The sequence below is a fragment of the Leptidea sinapis genome, chromosome Z (assembly GCF_905404315.1).
Source record: "Leptidea sinapis chromosome Z, ilLepSina1.1, whole genome shotgun sequence".
In the NCBI taxonomy this organism is placed as follows: Eukaryota; Metazoa; Arthropoda; class Insecta; order Lepidoptera; family Pieridae; genus Leptidea; species Leptidea sinapis.
Window position 1 is genome coordinate 31,191,428 of NC_066312.1, and position 27,608 is coordinate 31,219,035.

The window sequence follows — 27,608 nt, forward strand, 5'->3', positions numbered from 1 at the left end:
AAAGGATGTGCTTCAAATGTAGTTTGGTGATAGTTTAATTAGTTTCTGCTCATGGGATACATAATGAAGTAACAGAAGTCTTCAATTATTCTTAGGAGCAAATTAACGATACTAGACCTAATCTTTCTTTACTTCACCTACCGTAACGTCGTTATGGTCAAGTAATTGTCGTAGTCGAATATGATGATGATAAATGGAACTCCTTAACGACTTACGGTAAGGGTGCGATCTATGGCAGAATTTCTAACTGTCTGCAATAAAATTGCAATGAGTTTACGTTCACTGCTGCATTGCAAAATTTAGTAGATCTACACAAATTAAGACAAATTATTAGTTAGTGTAGTTCAGATTCACTAAAAATCTAACAATAAAAAAAAATCACAAAAAACAACCGACAACAAAGTGCTATTCCAAAACAATAGATATAATGCACTAAAATATAAAAATAATTATGTATTCTTATACAAATCTTATTAATCTAATCTATTTAATAAATCTAATTCTAGTAACGATTATTGTTACTTTTGAAGTTAGTTGTTCTTTTGTTAATTTTTTTGTAAAGGCCTAGTGAACAATGACAAACAATATTGTACTTTGTTTGATGTGAACGGCTTACAAGAACGTGAACACTTAAATACTAGTGCTATTTACAAGTTATCGCGGAAGTAGTGATAATTGATACCTACTTATTTACATCGCAAATATATTAAAGCTTTTAGTTTTTCAGCTTTCCCGTACACGAGATAATGAAAGAGAATTGGCGCCAGTTCGTAGCAAGAGAGAGATGTGAAGAACTTTACAAACCAAATAAGCATATTTATATTTCACCCCTAAGGATATGTGTTTTTGGATTTAACCAAATTTAAAATTTGACAAAAGCTGTCATACAAATATATGTTGATGTCCGCTTACACTACATATACCATAAATATTCCCTGGAAAAGATATCTAAGTCTAAAAGACAAATTTTATTTAATAATAATTCAAGGAACATTTAAATAACCAGTTTAAGTAATTATTTTATGTAAATAAAAATATTATATTTGAGTATTAGTTTCTCTCATTAAAGGTTAGCTTAACTTATTGAATCCAAATCCCCTTAGAACGTAAAGAAGTAACACAAATAAACACATGCCAATACAAAAATAAACTTTCCCCTTTATAATATGAGTGTGATTTTTGATTCAAAACGTAAAAAACTTCCGAGTGCACAGATCAGAAAATAGGAACAGACTGACGAACGTTAAACTTATAACAACTCTCTTTTTCGTCTGGGTTTAAAAAAATACCTAACTGCTACTCCACTGATGTCTCTGTCCAAATCGGGTTCTAAATTCAAAATACGCAGCTGAAACTGAAATAACTAGTGTTTACATTGCTGCCTATTGACCAATAGAATTTTAAAACTCAAGTAAACGCAGAAATGTATAGACATAGCTGCAGTCGAAACTTATTATAATGTCGTTTGTGGCATGTGCCATATTTCGGCTTTGATTTTGTATGAGGTGCATTGTCTATATGTTTAGAACGTCATTGTATAAAGTGATCAATCGACAATGTCCATTCCTTTCATCAAATTTAATGTTTAAGCATTGGCTAGCACACTTACAGTCATACAATGTAGGTAGATCAAATCAAATAAAAATTCTTGTAGGTCAAGAAATTGACACTTATGAATGTCAAAGTTTTTCATTTCTTTATATATTTTCCACTTTGCCACTATGGAAAAGGTTGAGCCTGAGGTTGGTCGAGCATATTTTAGGGAAGGGAACGACCCGTCCCACGTTGCCGCCACAAGCAGTGACATTTAAGCGAGCATGACGAAGCCTGTCACTAGAACTCTACCAAATAACAAAAAAGAATGTTCATGATGATGTGAATTAAATAAAAAAGAGAATAATCAGCCAATATATTTGTCAATATCAAATTATTGTTGTGTACAAAATTATAGCAAGAATTGTGTTGCACAGCCCTTAACCTGGTTTGTTATTAAAAAAGAGCTTGATATGACGGTATCTTCTGGGCAAGATATAGCTTTGCCAAGTCCTTGCACCACCAGTTGTAGCGTTTGATATTTTTGTCTTTCAATGCCTTCACAGCTTCTACTCTTATATTTTCTTTGCACCTAAAATTGTAAAAAAAATGTTACGACTACTGCGTTAAGAAAACACTAATATGACTGATAAAATTGTTTAGTAGGCTAAGTTGTTATGATTTAAAAGATGGGCTGGGAGTGTATTATCATTTCGTCTTTACGTACTGATATAGCATCATGACTTTTACCAAGTGTTCTTGTTATTTGTTATGTTATTGTCACTCCCAAATAGTAAATAATTATATATCTTGGTTTATAATAATAATTATAATTTTTATTTCTTTCGTTATATAAATTTAAACTTCCTATTAAGGAAATTTCAATGAAGAAAGCGTATTATAAAATTCAGGAATATTATATAGACGATAAAAATGTATGGATGCTATGAAAACTGTAAAGCGAGTATAAAACTTGAGTTTCTTGCCGGTTCAGAACAAGAGTTCTCTGAACAAGACCTCCTGGTAGTATCTTTAACCGATGGCATCAAAATTGACTTTCATAAGTGTACAAATTGTACCTACTACACGACTACATTATCTATGGACCTCACCGGAACGTAATGCCCCTACCCGTTCCCCTTGCACCCCCTCGCGCTCGTCCTGTCGTGTCAGTACGGTTTGCAGTTTCGTTAGCGTTCGGTACATGTAGTAATATTTTCGAAATTTTCATTGCTACGTTTTGACTTTGTTATTAAAAGTTCAATAGTTCCGTTATTCTGTGTCGCTGTGTCTGTGTCGTACTACCAATTAAAAAATATTTTTGTACTAACCCAGATTCTTTCATTAATTTTTAATCATTATAATAATAAAAATCAGCATCACAACACAATACATTTACATTAATCAATTATACTGACAAAATAAATCGTTTTTTATTTAGTAATAATAATAGGTATCCTAGTGATGCTTGTTTTGCACACCGTAACAAAGCGACGATGTGACGTCATCGACGTCAGGTCATCTCTGCAGATAATGTAACCGGGTAGTAGATGAATATAGAAAATTAATTTCATACACACATACATATTATATGTATGCACATTGTTGGTATAGTACACGGACGAGTAAAAAAAGAAGGACACCGCGCCGTGATATTAGCAAGTGAAGCACCTTTATGCTAGTGTGTGTGCGGTTACGGGGTATACCAGTTACACAATTTTTTCTGCCTTAAATACTCATATATCCACAAATACTTTTATAGTATTGTTTTAACAATTTTTCACAACACACGACGGCATTTTTAAAATATTTTATTGCGACGCAAACTGCTCTGTCACAAACGATGGCAAATTCCTTAATGCAGCCGATCGGCTTGTATTAGTTTAAGTGTGTGTGTGGGGCTATGTATTTACACGTTCACCGGCTTGTTTTTGTGCCTCACTGTTATATAAGGTGACACGGAGTCCTTATTTTTTTACTCGTCCGTGGTATAGTAGTATATTTATTTATTAATGCTTTTGTGCTAGTTCTTTTCTGCTGTTTTATAATTTTTTTTAGGTTCTCCAGTACCAGCCACGAAAAAGAAAATTGAGTACGGAAAACTCTGCACAAGATGGTATGATGAACTGATAAAGTTACGGGGGAACTGTTGGATACAGCCCCCCAGACTGGTCATTGTGTAAATCTTTGTCCAGCAGTTAACGTATTCCTGCAGATGATGATGATCTCGTCATCATCTTCATCATCCGAATCCAATGGCAGTCAGATGTACGGAATAACTGAAGGTCAGCGAAGTTTTTGTTATAGGGTTCATTAATGTAATAGAACAATGGATATAGATTATCTTTATACAACTATATCCATAGACGTACTACAGATCTATTTTATCATAGACAAATATATAACCCTAAAATTAAAGCTGGATACTCACATGGTTACTGTGGGGTCTACAACGAGGGGCTGTTCCAATGGAACTGTCACATTGTACTTCATCAGGGGACAGGCGAAAATCAAGCTTTTAAGCGGTAGGAGACCTTCCTCGTGCTTTGATTTCTGTAAATATTTTACAGTAATCAGATTGTTAAATTAAATTTGTAACTAAAATCTGTAAGCGAAACGGGACGTGAGCCCGCAACCTATCTTTCGGGTTCCGTCCGAGTGCTCTTCCAACTGAGCCAACCATTCAAGTGACGTATGGATCGTAAATCTTAATATGTCTTGTTCAGCGCTTAGGTTGTGGCTCCATCTACAGGATCTACTTTACAGTTGATAACCTGCGCAACCTCAATATTGCATATTAGGAAATTGACTTGAGATGGTCGCTCTTTCAAATTCAAACAGTGTGTTATTGAATAGGAACAAAATACTGTTCTGGGAGTAAAGCTAATCGATCGCGGAATACGGAACTGAGCTCCAGAGCTTGCATTGCTGATGTGGGAGAAAAAAACCGCCAGGCTAAAGAGGAACTGGGCTGGGCATGTCGGATGCACACAGATTGATGGGTACAGGTCGTTATGCATTGGCTCAGGACGGGCAAAGACGTCGAGGTAGACCCCGAAAACTATTACCTGGATCGACGATCTGGATGCCTATAATAAGACCTGGTTCGAGCTGGCACAGGACCGCGAAAAATATAGTGAAGCAGGGGAGGCCTTCGCCCAGCAGTGGGATCCAATAAGTTGAAAAAACAAAATCAATATACCTGTTTAAATAACTTATTGTATCCTGTATCTTTTTGGGTTGTCTGGGAGAGACCGCTGCAAGCAATAAGATTACTCGATCTTTTATATATATACTAGCTGACCCGACAGACGTTGTTCTGTTCATAATAAAAAAAAAACTCTTGCGGATGGAATTTTGGAAAATCCGTTCTTAGCTGACCTCTACTCGGTGAAAAGAATATTCCTACTAAATTTCAAGTATTTAGCTCTAATGGTTCCAGAGATATCGTGATGAGTGACTATATACGTCATATTTATATAGATATTTTCATTTTTAAGTCCGTATGGTACCTATGCAATAAAGTGTCTATCTATCTATCTATCCATGAATCAAATCACTCACTGCGCTTTTTCCGGTCATCTTCTTGTACAACCTTATGGTGTTGCCACACCATTTCCACAAATCATCATCAGCCGAACCTCTAGCATCTAATTTTTCGTGTAAATCTGCCATTCTTCGGATTGAAAATACCTTTTAAACGGAACGTCATTGTAACGTTATAAATAAGTTCGAATTAAATTCAATTATTGTAAACAAAAAATTACGGGCAGTGTATAATTCGTAGACCCTAAAATTGCTCCTTGCTTCCAGCGCTGCAATGTCTGATTAGAGTATTGTGGGTCGGTGATAATCGTTAGGCATATATATATAAATAACTTCTTAATATTTAAATTTAAAATATGTTTTGATTGCCGAAAAGAAATGCTTACAATACAGTAGTATTGAGTAGAGTAGTTGAGTAGAGCCAGTCAAAATATCCAGAAATAAGAAACTACCTACAACATTCTCAAATCCTAAGACGTGTCTTTTAAAATAGCAGTCTACTTACCGGCACCATTTTCTCTTTAGGCATTTTCACAAAATGTTTCTTTTCTCGTATCGGTGCTGTGATCGTTTTAACTGAATGCTTCGTTGAAAACGATATCGAGACTGTATTCGGTGGAGTAGGTGAACCAACAGTCGTATTCGGCTCGTGGCGAAGTACCATATCCTTTGAAATAATCTGTGGTGGTTAAATCTACATATCGAATATCATTGCCATCTCAGTGAGCAAGTTATTTGTACAATCGAGTATTTCGTTATCATATGAATATTAAGAGAAAGCTCCGTTTTAGAAAGTGATTGCTAAATTTTGCAATTAAAATGTGTTTAGTTACTTAATTACCACACGGCAAAAACCATGACTCTTTACATATAGCCTACAAAATGAATTAAATAAAATTTGAGAGATGAGAGGAACACGCACCCATTTCCATTCTTCACGCCACAAAGGTCTCTCGCCATCGCTTTTAAGGTAGTCTGTAGGATTATTTTATAGTCATTCAGCTCATTGACGTCACCCAAGCGTAATGGAAGTAATTTTTAGAAGTATTATTCTGTGCATCGACATTTGTATTTGGTGATTACTGACTGACTCTACTGATGAGCATGCATTAGTTCAGACTTCTGTGGCATGCCTTTTTCTCGTTTTGAATTGAGTTTACGAATAACTTATCTACCTATCTTAACACAATATATTAATCATAATACATGAGAGTTTATTCCAGGCCTGTTAAACGTAGCCTAGAACTTTATTATTAAAATTTAAAATAATAGTAAAAGTTTTACACAATATGTATATTACTATAAGTACTTGATTAATTAATACCTTCAATTTTGCCAAGTCCATGTCAATTTTTTGTCTAGCCAATATTTCTGATTTCAGCTCATCAATCAAAAAAGCCCAGTATTTGTTGACGCGAGATAATTCTCCATATTGTGTTGAAGGTATAAGCGTAAGGATCCGTTTCCCAACTGTTCCTAGCAATAGCTGTATCTGATTTTTATGAAAAACTTTTAGGATTATTTTCATCTTGTTTTTATAAAATGGAATGTTAAACCAACTAGAGGGAGTATACGTAAGAAGCAGAAACAAGCACCACAACACTGTGCCAAATAGTTCATTCCACAGATTGGTTTTTCGTAGAATCAAAGAGTTATGTTAATGAGTAGGGTACTTTTTGTTCCGTCCTTGTCATATATCAAGTTAAACTTTAAAAAGTATTATCTATAAGTAGGAATGGAAGTTTTGTCCAGGCAACCTGACAAAGTACTATTCATTTATTGTGTACTATGTAGATTGTTCTTGTTATGTGATATTAAGCTGAATGATTTTCTTTCATGGGACTACTATGTAAATAATTGAATTACATACGAAATCAACTGTTTCTGTTGCTTCGGGCTTGGGCCGATTTACCCTCCATACATTTCTCATCGCGCCATCATTAAATTTTATTTGTATCTCCTCTAATTTTATATTATCTTTCATCGACTTGATGACTACATTCCATGTTGCCAAGTGGGTCTCCAACTTAAATTATATCACACACAAGTTATTATTTCTAATGCAACTTCTTAGCAAGAAAGTACGCGGACACAAAATCCGTATTGTATGGCGGTGCTGATTCCGCTGGGTAATCTATACGAGTGTCAGATGGCGTTACAGTTGGATACGCTATCTCACCAACAACCTACACAACACCTGATGAATAAATGTCTCAAACTGTAGACAGACAAAAGAAGCGAATCCTGCACTATCGCCCTAACTGATACGTCGACTTATCAGCCTAAAAATAAACGATATCTGAATCATGGTGACCCGTTAGGGGGCACTACGGGTCTACGTAATACTGTACGAAAAATTAACCTATCTAAGTGGTCTCGTAAAAGGAGGCTCATTACACCTACGTACACCATCACCGTGGACTTCTGCAATATTAGTGGTCTTTGTTTCTAATCCATTTGCCGTCCACTTACATCTTCAGACGGCGAATCCACCCTTTTTTGACCAAGACACAGCTGATATCCCCTCTTACGTCGCTTATACGGGGTGTAAGTCGAGCAGTACCATATACCACATCAAAGTGCGATATATCATCTGCTTCTCGATGATATTTGGCATGGCACAAACCGGCGTTTCTCAAGAAACTTAGTTTGTCTTAGGGATTAAGCTAAAACCATATAATTATATGACGTGTGATACTACAGGGGTTCTTGTACGTCAGATTTTCACTTCCATCAGGTTGCTTCCTGTTTGTCTCCTTTAATAATTAACTCGCCCGATCACCAGCATTCATCTATTTACTACCCAAGTCAAGCGTGCGTAAGGATGTTTTACTTATAAAAAAATCGGCTTTATAAGCGATACCGCGTTGATGATGTAAGATGCTACGTTTTTCATTTTATTTGTTGATGATTACTTATTCGCAACCTTTATATTTTTGACTTAGAAATGCCTATATACTCGCCATACAAATGATTCAGCCAATGACATTTCATTACTTAAGAGAAATTATACAATGAGCGGGTGCGGTGCACTAAGGTAATTTATATTGCATTTTCAACGTTAGTCGGGTCAGCACTCGTATAAATGAAATTATCAAGAACCTACTTCTTTTTGAGCATCTACTAGCTGTGTTTGCTTTAAAGAGTCTCCAGTTAAACCCTTGTGTGGCTCCTTCTTAGGCTGTAAATCACAATAATAATGACAATTGTTACTTACTAAATGGTAACCAACAATCATTGACTTACATTAATAAAGTGAATAAACAACTAGTCTCACAATCAAGGCTGAGTTTTCAGTCAGTCGTGTATCGACCGCGCTTTGAATACAACGCCACGCGATGACAGTGTTCAGTGGAAATATGTCTAAATAACAGAATATCCAAACTTAAAAAGGATGATTTTATAATTCTTAACATGTTAGATATATGAGGCTGAAATGCTGTTTGAATCATATACAATATACTAGCGTATAGTCAAACAATGTTCCTAAAATATTAAGTAATATTATAAGCAAATCATATTCAAATCAATAATAGAATGATAAGGATTTAGAAATTTGTAAAACAACACGAAGTGAAAAATTCACTTGATCAAAAGAGCTGCTCGAATTATCGGGGGACGGGGACTCGGTGCTCTGTGAACGGCTCGATCACCTGGCGTTGCGTAGAGGTACGACATGGTTACCTTTAAAAAATAGCGCGTACGCCTTCCTTAAAGGCTGGCTCCGCTCCTGTGATTCCTCTGGTGTTGTAAGAGAATGAGGGCGTCGGTGATCACCTATCACCAGGTACACTAGTTTGTCCTCCTTCTCCATATAAAATCGTTCCTTTCCAAATTTCTAAAATATTTTCTGTAATATCCTCTACAGCATGAGCATTTGCCAGTAAAAATCCCGCTGAAACAAGTTATGCTGTTAGAGAACAAACAGACAGACAAAAATTTAAACGGTTACTTAAATTGTATTTATATGTAAAGAGATAAAGGCTCAATTTAAACCGGCTCAGCTGGAGGTGATTTAGCTTTATCCAGCGGTGATGTTCCTGAAGGTACAACTGGAACACAGTCCACAATATCTTCCAGTTCCCGGTCGCGATGCGCGTGGTATATCTTGGATGCTTCTCTCAGCACTTCCCACAAAATAGGCCCACCAGCGACCGTCAGCAGCTCACAAAAAACTATGGCTTGATGTTCCTTTAACATACATTGACGAGATGAGTAGGACGTTCAGTCTACGCCCTGCCCAGTACAATTCAATGCCGCTCATGATTCTTGAAAAACCTAAAAATTTTGAGCGGCACCACAATTGCTTTCGTCATCTTGACAACACTCTATTTCAAATATGCCTCTTCAAACTCAATCTTTAGCTTATCTTTGTAATAGGCTTCAATTTAACGTTATTTCAAGTAATCCTAAATGAATTCAACGATTCAAAAGATTTTATTGTAAACCGTTAACGTACAATAAACAAGTAGACCTACAATCACGTTCAAAACTTGTCTGAAGCAAAATTCTGCCTAAGCATCTATTACGCAGAGTTTTCGTTCAGTTGTGTTTCGACCGCACTTTGAATACAACGCCACGCAATGACAACCTGTTGTGTTATGTTCAGTGAAAACCTGTCCAAATAACAGCATGTCCAATGCCCCTTTAAATTAACAAAATTGTGTAACTAACTCAACGTATTTTGCTAAATAATTACGTTTAGATTGCTAAAACAAAATGTTCTTGCTTCGTGTTTGCGTCCGTCTCTTTCCCACCATATTCAAATTCTAATGAGCATAATATACATTAGACTTTGAACATTGCTGACAGGAAATAAGGTGTTAATTTGAATGAATGTTTTAATGTTATCTGTATAAATTAATGTATAAGTATATACAACGCCGCTCGTATAGTCTAGATGTTTATTGTAGGTCAATGTTGTAAACGTATATTATAAAGGTATGATAAGCCCACAAAAGAGGGACAGAAGGTAAAAAGTTTAGAAAGGAAATAGTGCCTGATTCGTATTGAAACGCATGTCACTGCTTGTCGCTCATTACTCTCACTCCTTACAAGCCAGGAACCTATACGCAGGTATTGATTCCGTATTACGCATGAAACACAAATCACATAAACTTCAATCGCGATGTTACTATTGATTGTCACACTAAGGCAAGCACTGCGCTTGATGTACAAAAAGTGTGGGTTTCGCAGAGGATGCTATCCATTAGGGATTATGATTATACGCATGCATAGCGAGCAATATATCTTTTGTTTTTGCTTATTTCAATAGTATCGTTTGTTTTGAATTATATAGTATTTGCTACATTTTTGTAACTTAAGAGATACTCATTATTATTTGTGACTTACCGATGAAAATATATACTCAAACGTGATTTTTTGTCTTACAAGTAATAATAGCACAACAGGGCATTATAACACTGTGTAGTCTTAACTCGAACTATAAGCCTTATTCCTAGAGGTAGAGGGGCACCAGTTGATAAACGACTGATAGCACGGCTTTTGCCATGGTTGGTCGGCAGACGTTCTTCTGGTATACCTAACACAAGGATGGGCGACGGCTATCGAAAGCAAGGGAGAAGGTGTGACAGTTAGCCTGGATAAAGCGAATGCCTTTGATCGTGTATGATACAAGGCTGTTCTCTCAAAACTTCCATCGTTTGTGCTTCCGGAGAGTTTATGCAAGTGGACCTCCAGCTTTCTCACTAAGTGTTCCATACAGGCTGACGATTATTGCTCGAACCCGAAGCCCGTGAACGCTGGGGTGCACCAAGGCTGTGTGCTCCTACACTGTTTCTTCTGCATATTAAAGATATGTATGACACCTCCAACATACTAAGCTATGCAGACGACAGTTCTGGTGATGCCGTCTACACGAGCCATACAGGTTCTCTCGGGAAATCATCGACCAGTGCCGGGAGAAACTTCTTGAAAAAAGAGTCTTCTATCGAGTCCTCTCTTGAGAAGGTCGCAGAATGTGGTAAAATGAACCTTGTCCACTTTAACCCCCAGAAGACTCAAGTTTGCGGGTTTACCACTAAAAACCCCCATTTGTCGTATAACCGCTCTTCGACAATACCTCTCTTAAAGTCTCGCCTGATATTGGAATACTGAGTTTTGAAATCTTGAGCATGAAAATACCATGGTCATCTGGAGGGCAAAGCCAAATTGTCTGGCGTCATAAAAATAGCACGGCATTACTTCAAGCCGACCCACATTCTAGCGCTCTACAGAGCTTCTTGAATTGTCGAGGAACCAGTACTCTATGAACGGCTCGATCTACTGGTGTTGCGTAGAGATGTCACTTCATTGTGTGTCTACTATCGCATTAATCACGGGAAGAATTCGAAAGAGCTGTTTCACCTGATTCCTGCCGCCAAATTCCACCATCGCACGACACGCCACAAGTTAGGATATTATCCTGGCCATCTGGATGTGTGGTGTGTTCCTCCACAGTACGGAGTTTTCAAGGAACTTTCTTCTACGTACAACAAAGCTGTGGAATGGGCTTCCTCATGTGTTTCCGGGACGATACGACGTGGGTGCCTTCAAAAAAAGCGCGTTCACCTCCTTTGTGTCCTTATATCGTTCTTTTCCATAAAAAAAGCGGTGAACGCATCAAATCGTTTTAGTATGATTGTTTTATCATACTGATGCCACGGTTGTTACGGGCCTTACCCTTCCAAGCCCTTTTACCTGATCCGTGGTCAAAGCCTTAGATCGTTTATCTAAATAATCCTTAAACTGTCTAGAAAGCAACCTTAATGATTTGTCATACATTTAAAATTGTCTTCAAAAATTTCATTATATTGGTGTATACGATGGGCTATAGACATATGCTGGAGAGCTCTAACGTCACTAATAGCTACAACAAATCACTAATGGCAATACTTACAGATTCAAGTGTGGTAAACCAGTGTCGTTCTCTTTCTATCACATCATCTATTTCCCGCAATGGTGTTGCTGTCCTGTTATTGTCTAGCGGTACTTGATCGTAACTGCTCCAGATGTTTTTAAACCTTATAACAGATTTTTATTATGGATTTCCAAAACCTACCTTACGGCTTCGTCGGTAGCATGCTTACCGTCACCCATTTGTATATTTTAAAGATGATCGTGCCATTTTATCATTTCATTATTATTTCTACCGCCTTTTTGGATTTGTTTAACGTAAGAAGAATGCTTGAAGATATACTACGAAGATCTTCACTGAGAAAAAACTGGTATTGCAAAAGAAGAAACTTAAATAACAAAAGCCTTAAGTACAAATCTCTTGGTCTGAGTTTCAGTTAAGTTTTACATAAGTAAAGTCTGAGCAATGTCTAAGTGCGCTCCATTGATCTCAGCCTTAGAGCGTCCAAAAACTTTTTATATGAAATCGAAAATCGAAAACACATTGGTACGGACGGGGATCGAACCGGTACCTCCCGGATAAGGTTCAACTGCTCTTACCTGGCTCCACTGACGCTCAAAGAAACTTGTCCTATCTAGTATAATAAGTATATTATACAGTAGTTTAGCATAAGAGATAGTTATTTTACTCACTCGCTTATTGAAGAAACTGCGTCCTTAGGCCGTGAGCTCCATATAGACTTTAGTAACAGAGAGAGAGTCCATACACTTGTAACATCCTTGAGGAGAGTTAACATAAATCTCTTTTTATTTACCCAAGATATCCTCATGAACCAATACTTTATTATCAGTAAGTGTTTGCTGAATTTGACCGACTCATCGTCTATTCCCTTGTTACCTAAATATTAGTTCTATATTATTCTAAACATTTATCAGCAATGCTATTTTTTTAATACTAGTGACGACCCCTTGTCTTCTGCCCGTATATGCAAGCCTGGTTAAGCATATTATGCAATGGTATTTCAAACATAAAAATATGCACCATTTAGTTCAAAAAAGACGTGAAGATGATTTTGTTCATTGAGCAAACCTTATTTTCATTGTATTTCTATGAGGAATGTTTCACCCTGAATAATTTTTGTGTCCCACCACCTAGAAACTCAACGATTTTAAGCTTTTCTCATCAAGACCTTTCCAGCGATATATTATGGTAGTCTGTACGTATTGTGGTTGCTGAGGAATCTTATTTCAAATATCGTCTTTATCTTTTATATAATACAAGCTGACCCAACAGACGTTATTCTGTACGTAATAAATAAAAACTGTTTTTTTTTGAATTTGTCAATCATATTTCATAACATCAAGAATTATTTCATAAGATTTGCTCCCTGTTGTTATAATGATCGTGCGTCAATCATTTCTCTCATAGAAAATGTGTCGAGAAAACAAATAATGGAAATAATAATAATGATGCGTCTCAAATCGAAATAAAAACTATCCTATTTTTCGAGTTGGACTAAACTGCACTCCATGAAGTAATCCCATTAAATCCGTTCATTAGTTTAGGAGTTCAATGGAAACAAACCTCGGGACACTGGATTTCAAGAAAGCGCACTCATTAAAATATTTTTATAAAATTTGTTATATAAATATCAAAATGAAGCTGAAATAATTATGATGATGATGATAATATTAAAAACGAGTAAATATTTATTATTTTATTCTTAGTAAGTATCGTTTTTGTTCTTGATAATATCAATTGAGTAAACTAATTCTTCACTGGACTTAATTATTTAATATGTTCCTATCAAAACATTAAACATATTATAATAAGTGCCTATGTTTCCTGATTTATGCCATATATTACGAGTACATAATTATTACAATTATTAATGAGTAATTAATGTTATATTCATAAAATGGCCCGCAAATGTAAATACTTATGTAGATACCGGGAAGCTAACGACCACGTTAAAAAGTAAGCTATATACCCATGTAGCTGTATAGCTGAAAATATATATTTTTATATTAACACTCTTTCTCACCTCTTAACATTTCCGACATTATTAAATCGTTCAGTAAATGGATCTGCTTCGATACATCAGTGAACGATGACATGTTAAATAAATTATTTTCCCTACAAATTCACAATATTTATTTAAAACGTCACTCACGTAATAGCGTGATGACAGAGAAATGAATTATAAAAAGACGGGGAAGATAGCATGCAGGTTTATCATGACTTCTTATATATCGTAAGTCAATATTTTCTAGGATTGGATAAGAAAAATATGTGCCTATGAATATATCTTAAAGTAATATACCCCAGGGTCAGTTTTACAAAGGCGGTTATGTACAGCTTATTGTACAGCATTATTCCAGTTATAAATCCGACGATACCACAGTCACAGGTTGTCATTTAAATTCGTGCAATGACGCGAGTAGACACGCCACTTCAAACTATTTCTGTGAAACCAAAAAGTGCCAATTTATCACGTTTTCTAACAATTATTTGCCTAACTTTGGTCGCACTTCTAACGTATTTCGTTTGTAAAGGACCCCTAGATATATTGGGGGATCCGTCAGACCAATTTCTTGTTAGAAATATACCAAAAACTTATACCAGGTTGGAAGAAATTGATGCAGAAGACCGTGAAGTGTTTCATGAGTTTCGGACGTCGTTCCTGCCCTTTGAGGAGGATATAATTTCTAGTCAGTTTGATAGTACAGTGGAAAGTCACGAAAATGTTGATAAATATCCCCAAGTACCAAATCGTAGAGATCATTTGTCGAAACGAAGCAAACGAAAGATACAGCTTTCCCATTCAGCTGAAGATTATAAGTAAGTTAACTCATTATAAGCTATCACAATAAAATAAGAAAAGTGAGTTTTCTGTCTCGAAATAGGTTAGTGAACCCACATTTACTATTTATTTATTTATTAACTTAATAGGTACACACAACAGAATTACAACAAATACATAATTTACAAAAAAAAACTATCAGCTAGATACAAGATAGGCTGCAACTCCACGAGAATGTGTACACAGCATGTTTAGCAGAAATAAATAACTATTAAACTCTATTAAAATACAATAATAATAGCTGTTTTAAAACTAGCTTTAGGTAATGTAATATAATACAAGAAAAGAGAGAAAAAGTTTGGGCAAATAGACGTAAATAATTGCCGTTTATTAAGATTTTTTAAAATAATTTATATTAATTCAGCAATTTATACGAACTAGATTTCCATTTACAAACAAATAAGCTGTGGATGTCAGGTACTTCACTATTTTCGAGTAGCTGGGTATTGTATTGACGATAAGTTCTATACATAGAGTTGTGGAAGGATACGTTATTATTACAGAACGAAATGTATAAAGGCTGTTCACGTTGTTATTATGTATGTATTCTAATGGTTTGTAGGGCTTTTGTTGTGTAATTGTCCTGGTTCTAAAGGTCACCTTTATTAGTTTTAATTTGTGTGACGGTGCGCGCGCGCATGTAAGAAATCAGCTTGTTTGCCTATCATCATCTTAACTTCAAATTCAAATATTTTAATTTAAAGTAGAAATTTAAATCATTTATTGAATGTCTAAACTACCACCCATTCAAAAACAAATGCCTCAGAAGTCAGACCTGAGAAAAACGGGCGCGAGAAACTCAGCGGTTTTCTATTTTTTTTTTCAAATAAAATTTCGTTGGAATAAAATTTATTATTTACCAAGGCGGTCGCTTCATACCCAATCTGTGGTATAATAAAGAAAGTTGATATTATAGTAACCTTTACCACACAAAACATTTTTAACAATTCATTTAAATATCGCAACACATTGTTTGTATTGTACATTTTCTAGGATCATGAGGTAAAAGGAAGAAAGACGTATAGATACACATAAATACAAGACACTTGAAATTAACTTATGAAAGAAACAATAAACTAACAAAACACAAAAAAAAACTGAAACATATATAAAAGCATATACATACATCGCTTATTCCTCAACCACAAATATAATTCGGAACGATAAAATGTAAACAGTACTGATGCTACAATTTTATTTATATAGTGATGGAAAACCTCGGAACCTGAAGACAGAAGATGACATCGAGACAGATAGCACGAAAGAGAGTGAAATAGAAGAAGCATTTGATCCCAACGAGAATAATAAGGAAGATGGAACTTTACACAAGTATTTAGAAGCTAAAATCACAAATTTTATTAAAATAGCCTAAAAATATAATAATAATAATACCATCACCACACATACACAATTGGCAAAAAGCATAAGTTCTTAAAAACGTCGCCATTACTCGCATAATTTCAGGTGTCTAGTTATTGTCACTTAAGCAGAGATACAGTCCACTGACACCAGAGTCCTTGTAATAAGATTCAAGTTGGTTACCCACCAAATTGAATCTTATTAATTGCTTTTTATTTATCATAATGGGTGATTGGTAGCCAGAAACAAAAAAGGATATCACCTTTTCTTTTTTGGCTAGGCTTATATGATATCACATAGGCTTTTTTGAAATTAGATGAAAAACTGAAACGACTTTATCTGACATGCCCTGTGCTTTCTGGGCATAAAAAGAAAGAATAGCAACCAAAGGCTGTCGTCAGAGACGACTAATTGCATTTTCCAGTGGGAGGCTCCTTTGCATACGATGCCGGCTAGGTTATGGCTACCACAACGGTGCCTTTTTCTGCCGTGAAGCAGTTATGTCAAATTTCAACTATAGTGCCGCTCAGAATTGAATTTTTGGGTTTTTCAAGAATCCTGAGCGGTACTATATTGTAATGGGCTCGGCGTATTAATTACCATTAGCTGAACGACTTGCTCGTCTCGTCCCTTAATGTCATACAAAAAATCTCATGAATTTGTGTGTCACCTTATGTTAAGTGATCACCGCCGCCCACTTACTCATGCAAAACCAGAGGAATCACAAGAGCGTAGCTTGCGTTTTAGGAAGCTATACTTATTTAAAGCGTTTACGTATAATTTTTTAAAGGTTCCGACGTGCTTATACCATCACGCTGTGAAGGTAATAGTTTGATTGTAGGTGGAAGAAAATCCTTTGAAAATAACTCGCTTTGCACATAGTCAAGTGGGTTGAGCTGATTTGTATGTGTCACCGAATCTGTGCCTTGTAGAGGGCTAAAATGTAGGTTGGCTTGAAGTATTTCGCACTGTTGAAAACCCCCTTCAATAGCAATTTGGCTAGAATATTATCATATTTTTTTTTATATACCAGCGCAGCCCATCCCGAATTATATGTTGACCGAGGCCCTCTGGATGACGTTGAACAGGTCCGGAGATTGCCGGAACTCGAGGAAGGTGAAATGAGTGCTGCAGCGTTTGCTTTCAAGCCAGTTACTTCGTACACAGGTAAGAAAGACACAAATATTCCGGATTATAAGCAGTTGTTAGCATACATTGAATGTAGTTATATATTTCCATAATCCAATTGCCGTCGTCAAATAATGTCAAGTTCACGACCGAATCCAATGAAGCACGTAATAATCGGATATGTGATTTGTTACCATTCAATTGTGTAATCGTATTACTAACAATAGAGTCGGTGCCCCAACGGGGATAGACAAAGATTTTATCAGTTAAGTACTTGTGTAAGACAGTGTTGCTATGACTCTCAAAGGTGATAAATATATGACAGCTGTCTTCTGAAAGTTTAGACACACACCTTAAACATACAAAGGGTGCGAGAGAGAAGTACAACTCTAACAGAGATACAGCAAGATAGGAAAGGAAAGGGAATCTATTGTTACTGTACCTAGCCGGTTATAATTGGCAATTTGTAAACATTCAGCCACGCTCTTTAGTATTTCCAATGTAGAATTAATGAACCACTAGCTAACGCACACATTGATAATCATTATTGATCACGCATTATCGGGCTGTTATGTCATTTATAAGCTTATTATTTTTAGGATTAGAAATCGTCAGTTCTCGTCAGATGAACTAGGTTCGTGAAAACCTAAAAGTTTTAGATGCACCATGGTTGCACTCCTCACCTTGACATGTACAGTTAATTATAGCCCAGCAATTTCACTAGCTGCAGTGACCGTTTAAACAATAACGAAAATAGTCCGTGCACACTAGGTACTAGTTAGCGGCAGAAAAGTGGACTGTGTACCTAATTAGTCAGCATCATTTTCTGTATAAACTCTATCACAGTCGCAAAATATTCTGTTTCAAAAAAGCAAAACAAAAAAGCTGCAAAGATCATAATATACCACGTATATAAAACTCAGTTCGACCGACCTCCTTTTTCACAAAGGACCGGAAGAAACTTTAAGCGCAATCAATGACGCAAACAAGCTAGTTTTTCAATTAGATATTGTTTCTATTATCTGTAGGTGTGCACGCGTTTTGGAAAGGACAAGGTGATAAAGAAACAATAAGGAATACACAAGCAAAAATCATGAAACACTATATGGACGCAGAAGCAGACCCATGTCATGATTTCTTCCAATACGCTTGTGGAAACTGGGCACAACTTAATCCAATACCACCAGATAAAGCTGGGTAAGACAATTTATCAGCGTTTTAGTCTCAGGCCCATGTTCTTTCGGGGCTCAATATTTTATATATATGCTTGTTTTAATGTATTTTGTCTCTGTCTTCATAACTGTATATAAAAGAGGCACTAGGTTTTCCTGGGAACTTTTATTTCACGCTCTAACTATTTCACTTAGTTATAATATTAGCTTTTAATTTTTTTATGAATTCTTACGAGATGTTTTGAACATGTTATATAAATTAATTTGCCAGACTCACATAATCTATTTAATCAATTTAGATTTGTGGTCAATCATTAAAATGAAGATATACTGAATTTGGAAATAAATTGGTAATTACCCAACCAACAAAAAAAAAAAAAATTCAAGTGCCGTTAAACATTCTTACTGTGAAAAACATTGACTTCAATCTTACGGTTTGGTAAATAAAAATGTAAATGCAATACACAGAAACCAATGATTTAATTGGGTACATATCTAAATGCGACTTCGGTGAATGGTTTTTTAATAGTTGTTCAAAATTAAGTCCTGTAACATGAATTCTCCTACTATTTTAAATCAATAATTTATTTTACTATCTAACACTCCAATTTGCTTGAAGCACGGTTCACGCAACAAGTCACGCTAGAGAACGCTGTAAACAAAGTCCTATATTTAGTGATTTTGAATTTTCTATTCCGTGTAGCTGCTAACTTTTTGTATGTATTTCGTACCTATATAATGTGTATCAAATATTCGATTTTATCACATTGCCTTCATTTTTAAATACACATAGTACATGTATATAAAATTAAATTTGAGATTTTTTATCATTCTAGTTATGACACCTTTGAAATGTTAAGAGAAAACTTAGACGTTGTTCTTCGGGATCTTCTTGAGTTAAAAAATGATGAATTCGTCTCATCTAATTATCCTGGAGGGCACTTAAATATAGATCAATCATTCGTCAATGATTTAAGTCAACCACGATGCCAAAATAATGTTTCAACTGTAGACACCACAAGTGAGATAGCAGAAAACTATGATGATTTAAAAAGAAATCAGAAGAACAATAAATCTGAAATTATCAATCGTATTAAGAGATATCTAGATAATAAAGTAAATCATAAGAATAATGGTGCATCAGAAGTCAAGCTAAATAAAAAGGAGGATTTATGCTATTCTAAAAAACATCCAAGATCATTTCAGCGAAAAGGAAAAAAAAATCTAAATAATAAAGTCAAACGGATTGAAGGAACTAAAACTAAGCGTCAAAAAAGATATATATGGCATGGACCGAAGCTATTAGGTTTGAAAAAAGATACAAAACCGCAAAGGTTTATTAGGGACGTAAATTTCCTTTTTCTGAAATTCAGCAGAGGACCTCACGATGATCCAGCTCATGGAGATGCTACTTTAAAAGCTAGATATTTATTCAAGTCCTGCATGAATCATGACATATTACATCGCAGGGGACATCAACCGTTATTAGACTTACTGGAACTATTTGGAGGCTGGCCCATCATAAAACCGACCTGGAACAATAAACATTTTGACTGGCTAGAACTTATGGCAAAGTTAAGACTGTTTAATAATGATATATTAATATCCCAATGGGTTGGACCAGATATTAGAAATTCAAATGAAAATGTTATTCAGTTTGATCAAACAAGTCTAGGTAACTAACCGCAAGTGATTGGTTATGATTTGAAATTACATATAACTTTATCTATTTAAATTTTCTTTCCAGGATTACCAACACGTGATTATTTTCTTCAAGGCTCCAATAAGGTTTATTTAGATGCATACAAAAACTACTTAATGAAAATAGCAATCTTGCTTGGGGGTGAATCAAAACATGTCAAACAAAGCGCTGTAAAAATAATAGAGTTCGAGAAACAGTATGGCTCCTATATATTTTACGGTTTCCTCTAATAACCACCTAAGATTGTAATTCAAGTTTTCTGAAACTTTCAGATTGGCTAAAATAACTTCAGCTCCAGAAGACAGACGTAATGTATCTGAACTTTACCGTCGGATGCCTTTATCAAAGTTGAGTGTTTTGGTACCAGAGGTTGATTGGAGAAGGTACTTGTGCATTGTGATGAAAAGAAACGTAGAAAATGATGAAACTGTGGTCCTTTTTGCTCTCAACTACGTTCAAGTAAGTTCCTGTTCTTGAAAAAATATTAATCAATAATAAGCAAAAGAGTGAAACATGTGAATTTATTGATCGAAAAAACATGTTAACTGACGTAAACTGAAATACAATTATCAATTAACATTCATGATTGTACACTATCGAATTCAAATATTTTTGATTTAAATTTACTCGTTGCAATGACTGCATTGTACCTTTTTTGTTGTTGTTTCTGTTTATCGTTCAAAACATAATGCCCTATGCTCATCTAACCGCCACCACAATAATTATTTATTATAGTTCGTTAATAGTAATAAAAGATACAAAGCGAAAGGACAACCTAATATAATGTGTGACCAATTTTAATTTGTCAATTTTCAAATACTAGGATGCTAATGCCAAGTGTGGCTGATGGTCTACGACTACTTAATCAAAATCCGTTGCAGTAACAAAAGATTCGCTCACCTTTTCTATCTTGTTGTTTCTCCGTTCAAGATTTTCTTCTCTCTCGCAAGCATTGTTTGTCTTTAAGCTAGTATTATGTAAGTCTAAGAGCACTACAACTCTAGAAATTACAATTTTGTTTTGAAGAGGAGAAAATTACATTAACGTATTGAAGACTCCGAAACGAGGCCCATATGTCGGGCTCTACAGACTAAAAATGCTCTCAGCCCTACGCTTTAACAGCGACATAGGACGTGGGCCTTAGAAGCCGCAAACACTACACAACAACAGTCGCGGGACGCCTCTTAAGGAGACTCGAACCTTGGACCGGCTGTGGGAAATAAAGCTCATGCATTTGGAAGGAGGGATTAAAAATGGCATCTATTTCCATGACAGCATGATAGTACGGTCGACTTACCAAATTATTGTTTTGTGGATCAAATTTATTTAAATTATTGACTTAATATGACCAGATTTTTAATCTCTCCCTATGGAATGGGTATTTTCAACCCGTCCCTTAATATTAAATAGTTAACAGCTAGCTTTGTTGTTTTTTTTTATTTAATGATGTTTACGTATATTTGTAAATGATGTGTACATTTTTTAGCACAGTATGTAACAAGGCCACTGTAAAGGCCTATTTTAAAATACGATTTATTATATATTTTGAAGATTAATACAATCAAAACTAATAAACTTCCCCTTAATAATACAAACATACCTATATCTTGCACCTTGCACGAGTAACGAGCGCCCTCAATTGAAATAATTTAAAAGTTATTTTCGCTCTCGGCTACATCTTTGTTACCTTACAATTTGACAGCACTTAGTGCAATTGATAAAGAAGACGGAGGCCGGTACGCTGGCCAATTATCTCCTTTGGCGATTTGTGAGGCACCGAGTGAATAACCTGGACGATCGATTCCAATCTGCCAAACAGCAGTAAGTTTTTTTTTATTTAATAAGTACAACCTAAGCGTGTTATGATAGCGCGCGAGTTGAATGCAGTCGGGGCCTGAGGTAAAGGGCGGGAGCACCTCCCCCGCAGTCCGCACTCCTCGCCTCGCGTGCCTGCAGTGTAGTGCTGTGCCGTCGTCGATAGTTATCGTACGCTTACCGTGGTATCGCGTTTATTCATCGTTAGTTTTTATTCATCGCCAAGCATGAAAAATGGCGAAATATGTTTTAGACTCATTGTGTGTTGAAGAGAGGCAGAACAAAATTCGAAATTTAATTTAAATAATTTTTCCATCATCATAACCTAGTGTATAATAGTAAACAGAAAGGATATTTTTAATTTATCGACACACAATATGATTATGGTCATCAATTATAATTAGGTCACAGCACTATCGCATTCATGAACTCTGCATCCAACTCGCGCGCTATCTGTAATTAGATCATCATTTCTCAGAAACATTTTTAAATGAAAATGAGCAGATGTTTTCCTAATAAGTTATCACTTAATAAATGGGAGGCTTTTTTCACAGGATATAGGCTAGATATGAACTAAAGCAGCGCCCTTTCCAACCGCCACGCAGTGATGAGCATGAAATATTTGTGATGCGTCAGTGATATTTATTCAGCACTTTACCGCACGAGACAACGTCTGTCTCCAAATGAATATTAAAGATACAAACCATTTTTCCATCCATAACCGTTAGATTTAAAACCGGTTGAGAGCCTTGGTAGCTAGTAAAAGTACAGAGAAAGTGAGACTCACTGTTATATTATTCATAATAACACCAACTATATATTATATACCCTATTATATTATTTTTCCCTTTCTATCAAGATTAAATGAAGTTTAAAGATTCACAATGAGATGGTCTCAGAGTTATTATAAATTATTGTCATTGTACCCGTTTTTAATTTTATTCTTAAAGATTCCATACCTTGTAAATGGAAAAGAATCAACAAAATGAATTCGACAAAATTGCCAATAAGCATTTTGTATTGTTCATCCAGTTGTTACCTAATGACCCAGCAAATGTTGCCAAAATTACATTAAAACCTCGTCTGATGAAAAGTGCCAACTGCCACCCATGGTTTCTGTAATATAAGAGATCCCAGAGATGCATTACCACTTTTTGATGATCTCTCTCCTATAAGCTAGAAGGTCCATACGAAATGTAGGTTAAAGAATAACGCCAGAATTTCTCTGACGATATATTGACGATACTCGAAAATACTCTGTTTTAAAAATAATCTTGAACTTCTAATTAAGCTGTATTAAAATCACTTTTATGTGACATAGTGTTAAAAAAAACCAAGTAAAATCTTGGTAAAAAAAGAATTAATACAAAATTCGTTTATTTATTTCAGGTTTTACTTCATACTATTTGGAAGAGAGCAAGCGCCGCCTAGATGGAAAAACTGCATATCACAAGTAAACTCGAACATGGGCATGGCTCTAGGCTCAATGTTTGTCCGCAAATATTTTGACGAGAAAAGCAAAAACGACACATTGAAAATGACAAGGGAAATCCAACAGTCTTTCAGAGATTTACTCCACAAGACAAACTGGATAGATGACGAGACGAAAAAGCTAGCGGCACATAAGGTGGACTCTATGATGCTGCGGATAGGCTACCCTGGTTTCATTTTGAAGAAACGTGACCTAGACGAAAGATACAAGGAAGTTAGAATTCACCCGGACAAATATTTCGAAAATATATTGAACATATTGCAGCATTTGACCAAGATGGAACAGGCCAGGTAATTCAATTATGATAGGAAAACAAGAAATAGCTTGGGTTTCAAACGAAATCGACGCACAGAACAAAACATAATTTAAAAATTCTTCCTCATTTCCTGATACTCCTATATGCTTAACAACTTAAACCAGTCAATGGACAAAAATTCTACTCTAGATTAATCTCGTATTTCTTAAATCTTCACAGGATAGGTCAGCCCGTGAACAAAACTCTGTGGAACACAGCACCGGCTGTAGTAAACGCATATTACAGTCGAAACAAAAATCAAATTATGTTTCCCGCTGGTATTCTTCAGCCGCCGTTCTATCATAGACACTTTCCGCGTTCGCTAAACTTTGGCGGAATTGGTGTTGTGATTGGTTAGTATTAAACCTATTTTTATAATAAACGAGTTAATGATTAAGCTGCGGAGCAAGTGAGTGAAAATGAAGATAAAATATTCAAAAAATTTTGATTTTTTCATTGCGAATAACTTCGGAGTCTTAGGGATGGATTTTATTAATGATATATCAAAACTCAGATTTTATGGATAACTTTTTAGTTATTTTACGGCCGTTCCCAATATTCAGTCTATCTCTTACTTGAGATAAAAATCGCAACTATCGTTGACTTTTCTGTCCCAGTAAACTTATCAACGGTAACTCACCTTATCCGTACATGCAGTCTGTCGACGCGTATTGCTTGCCAGCGATAGAAGTTTGTATGGAAATTTCAATTCACACGTCCCAATATAAGGCGATAAGAATGACTCATCGGGTATATTGGGACCGCTTCAGATTATTGACAGCTAATTACTGACAGTAGAAGGTAGTCATTTATCTCTATCTGTATATAGTATATTGGGAACGGCCGTTAGACAATAATCAGATGAGGTCGGGACTCACCTTAAATCTACCTAGACTAAGCTCTACAGGTGATATAATCACATCGCTAGCAATATCTTTGAAATTGTTACTGCAGGTCATGAAATTACTCATGGATTCGACGATAAAGGACGCCTTTTTGATTGCGAGGGCAACTTGCATCGTTGGTGGTCAGACCCTGCTATAGAAGCTTTCCATAAACGAGCTCAGTGCCTCATCGATCAATATGGACGATATATTGTACCTGAAGTCAACATGAAACTTGACGGTATTAACACTCAGGTAACAGTTATCATAAATTAGAAGAAGTGCAGCAAACATAACGTTAGTGGTGTAAAGTTAATGTAATGTTAAGCAGTGAGACTTGAAGGTAGGTAGGCGACAACAAATCGTTTTTGGTAGCGTCAAGCAGTGAGTTGCAATATCTGAAGTCCAGACGAGCAAACTGTACTTCTACTCTTAAGACCAATGTTGCTAATCAAAAAAATCTAGTCAAGCAACTTGGCGAGCAGATGCAGGGTATTGAATGTTCATTGGTCAGGTAAAGATAATAACATATCGTAAACAATCGCTATTGGCTACTGTAGATTTATATAATATCTATTTTCGTAATTTGGTATAAGTAAGCGTTCGCCGCGTTTCATTGCACGTGTATGGGTAGGTAGAGAAATAATATTTCAAATTTGAAAATTACTCAACTAATATAACATCAGACTTTGGAAATTTGCAATTTACACAGGGGATAGTTACTACAAGTCGGAATGGAGCTTTATGCTAATAACTGTAGCAGTGATGAAATTTTCACATTATGGTGGGCATGTATTATTTTAATTTAAAACATTATAGAACCATCGCATGAATGGTTTTGGTTTCAATGCGAAATTATGCGTGGTGTTCAATGCGCAACTTTTAGCCTTTCTCATAAACAGGGTGAGAACATTGCCGACAACGGTGGGGTGAAGCAAGCATTTCACGCCTATCTGAACTGGCTCCAAGGACATGACGCAGAAGACGAAACACTCCCGGGGCTCAATCATACACGCACACAATTGTTTTTCCTGAATTTTGCGCAGGTAAATTTTGAAAAGTTTACAGTAAGAAAGGAAGCTGATCTGGTATTGAATACAATTCTATTACAGCGGATTGTTAAACCACCCAAGTCCTCAAAATAATTAAAATTGCTTTAATACGGACAAAATGGAACGAAACGAACAAGACGTTCACCTGATGGTAGTTGATACGCCCTGCCCATTACACTGCAGTGCCGCTTAAAAAATTCAAAAATTCTGAGTTGCACTACAAATTCCACTAGTTACCGTAAGACATAAGATGTTAAGTATAATTTGCCCAGTAATTTCACTAGCTACGGCACCCTTTCATCCGAAACAATAAAAAAAAGGCACCGTTGTGGTTCCCATAATCTAGCCGGCATCCTGTGTGAAGAAGCTTACAACTGGTAAATGCCCTTGGTCGCCTCTTACGACAACCTTGGACCTGGGACTTCCCTTTTCACACAGCTGCACAGGACAGCTACACAGCCTTCTTCTTCTTCTGCATTTAACGCTGCAAAGGAGCCTCCCACTGGTTAGATTACGAGCGTCCGAGGATGCCGGCTAGATTATGGGTAACACAACGGCACCTATTTCTGCCGTGAAGCAGTTGTGTGTAAGCATTACTTTGTTGCGGTCTGAAGGGCGCCGTAGCTAGTGAAATTACTGGGCAAATGAGACTTACCATCTTATGTCTCAAGGTGACGAGCGCAGTTGTAGTGCTGCTCAGAATTTTTGGGGTTTTTCAAGAATCCTGAGCGGCACTGCACTGTAATGAGCAGGGCGCATCAATTACCATCAGCTGACCGTCCTGCTCGTCTCATCACATATTTTCATAAAAAGAAATATATTTGCCAATGTTGGTGTCATCGTTCGGTAACAGACGAAGCACAGGAGTGGCTCGCCTATATAACTGTTTGTAGGAAAATTTATGTCATTTATGAAACAAAAGCAACTCTCTTCACCCCTAATATTACTAAATTGTTAACGTTAAATTTTTTTTTTTTTTATTTAAGTTAATAATGTTTATTTTCTCTCCATTCCTTTTAAAGTAGCGTCGTATTCGATGTAATCACTGAGAGAATTAGTGGACCCACTATTTTTAGGATCTCTTCCAGCGCAGTGGTTAGTGACCCTGTAAATCACGGTAAAAAATAATTTACCGTTGATCAGAGGTCGGGAAGTGGAAGTGGGGGGAGGGTGAGGGATTAATGGTAAAAAAACGGTTTATCTTGATTTCCAGCTAAGTTGTAGTTAAGAAAGAAAGTTATTCGTGATGGGGCTTAATAATGAAACTAGGAATAAAGGGATAAATCATTATGTCGGGCGCCACACACTACCGAAGAAGTCAAAATTCTTTCGCTGTCTTTATTTCTAAACAGCCAGTTATGATAACTTTCAGGGTTGCTCTTATAGAAGGAAAAACGCGATACAAATTCGCCAAACAATTGAGCTAATGAAGGACTCTCTGCAAAAAATTTTTATGTGTCCGATCCATTTTGAGTCCATAAGGAGCAAAATTTTTGGTCCATATGTGATAATCAACGCGCAATTGCTATCTGCAGTCAAATGTTATCTTTTTTTTATGGACTTTTTATCTTATAACTGCGGTTAACAGGTGTGGTGCGGCGCAATGCGACCAGAAGCGATGCGGAATAAACTAAAAACTGCAGTTCATTCACCAGGACGCTTCAGAGTAATTGGAACCCTATCTAATTCAGAAGATTTCGCACGGGAATTCAATTGCCCACCCGGTTCACCAATGAACCCTTCTCAAAAATGTAGTGTCTGGTGAAAAATAATTCCTGTTTCATTATTTAATATCATTTCTTTGAATCGTATGTACGCAACAATTATATTATTTTTAAGTGCTTATGTTTGATAATATTAACTTTAGATTTTATATGATTTAATTGAAATATATCTTATGTTTGTATCTGT

The 27,608-nt window shown here is 35.9% G+C and overlaps 2 protein-coding genes across 8 annotated transcripts; one reads left to right on the forward strand and one right to left on the reverse strand.

Moving 5' to 3' along the window:
* Positions 1-1,938: 1,938 nt before the first annotated feature.
* On the reverse strand, positions 1,939-14,099 carry LOC126979126 (uncharacterized). Of its 7 annotated transcripts, none has more exons than XM_050828340.1 (11): positions 13,980-14,099; positions 12,628-12,832; positions 11,978-12,101; positions 9,076-9,270; positions 8,186-8,260; positions 6,950-7,105; positions 6,404-6,571; positions 5,585-5,746; positions 5,098-5,226; positions 3,965-4,086; positions 1,939-2,125 (listed from the first exon to the last, which is right to left on the reverse strand). In XM_050828340.1, the coding sequence occupies exons 1-11, from the start codon at positions 14,050-14,052 to the stop codon at positions 1,990-1,992; spliced, it is 1,545 nt and encodes a 514-aa protein (XP_050684297.1). In that variant the 5' UTR covers positions 14,053-14,099; the 3' UTR covers positions 1,939-1,989. The 7 variants fall into 7 exon arrangements, with proteins under 7 accessions (XP_050684297.1, XP_050684296.1, XP_050684298.1 ...); XM_050828339.1 differs by having other exon boundaries at positions 5,585-5,758; XM_050828341.1 differs by lacking the exon at positions 8,186-8,260 and having other exon boundaries at positions 5,585-5,758.
* Positions 14,100-14,344: 245 nt separating this feature from the next.
* LOC126978274 (neprilysin-4-like) lies at positions 14,345-27,603 on the forward strand. Its single transcript, XM_050827011.1, has 13 exons — positions 14,345-14,776; positions 16,005-16,127; positions 17,191-17,324; positions 18,314-18,482; positions 19,294-20,132; positions 20,205-20,355; positions 20,432-20,618; positions 21,862-21,980; positions 23,364-23,756; positions 23,942-24,114; positions 24,716-24,900; positions 25,548-25,691; positions 27,286-27,603. The coding sequence occupies exons 1-13, from the start codon at positions 14,367-14,369 to the stop codon at positions 27,460-27,462; spliced, it is 3,204 nt and encodes a 1,067-aa protein (XP_050682968.1). The 5' UTR covers positions 14,345-14,366; the 3' UTR covers positions 27,463-27,603.
* The last annotated feature ends 5 nt before the right edge of the window (positions 27,604-27,608 follow it).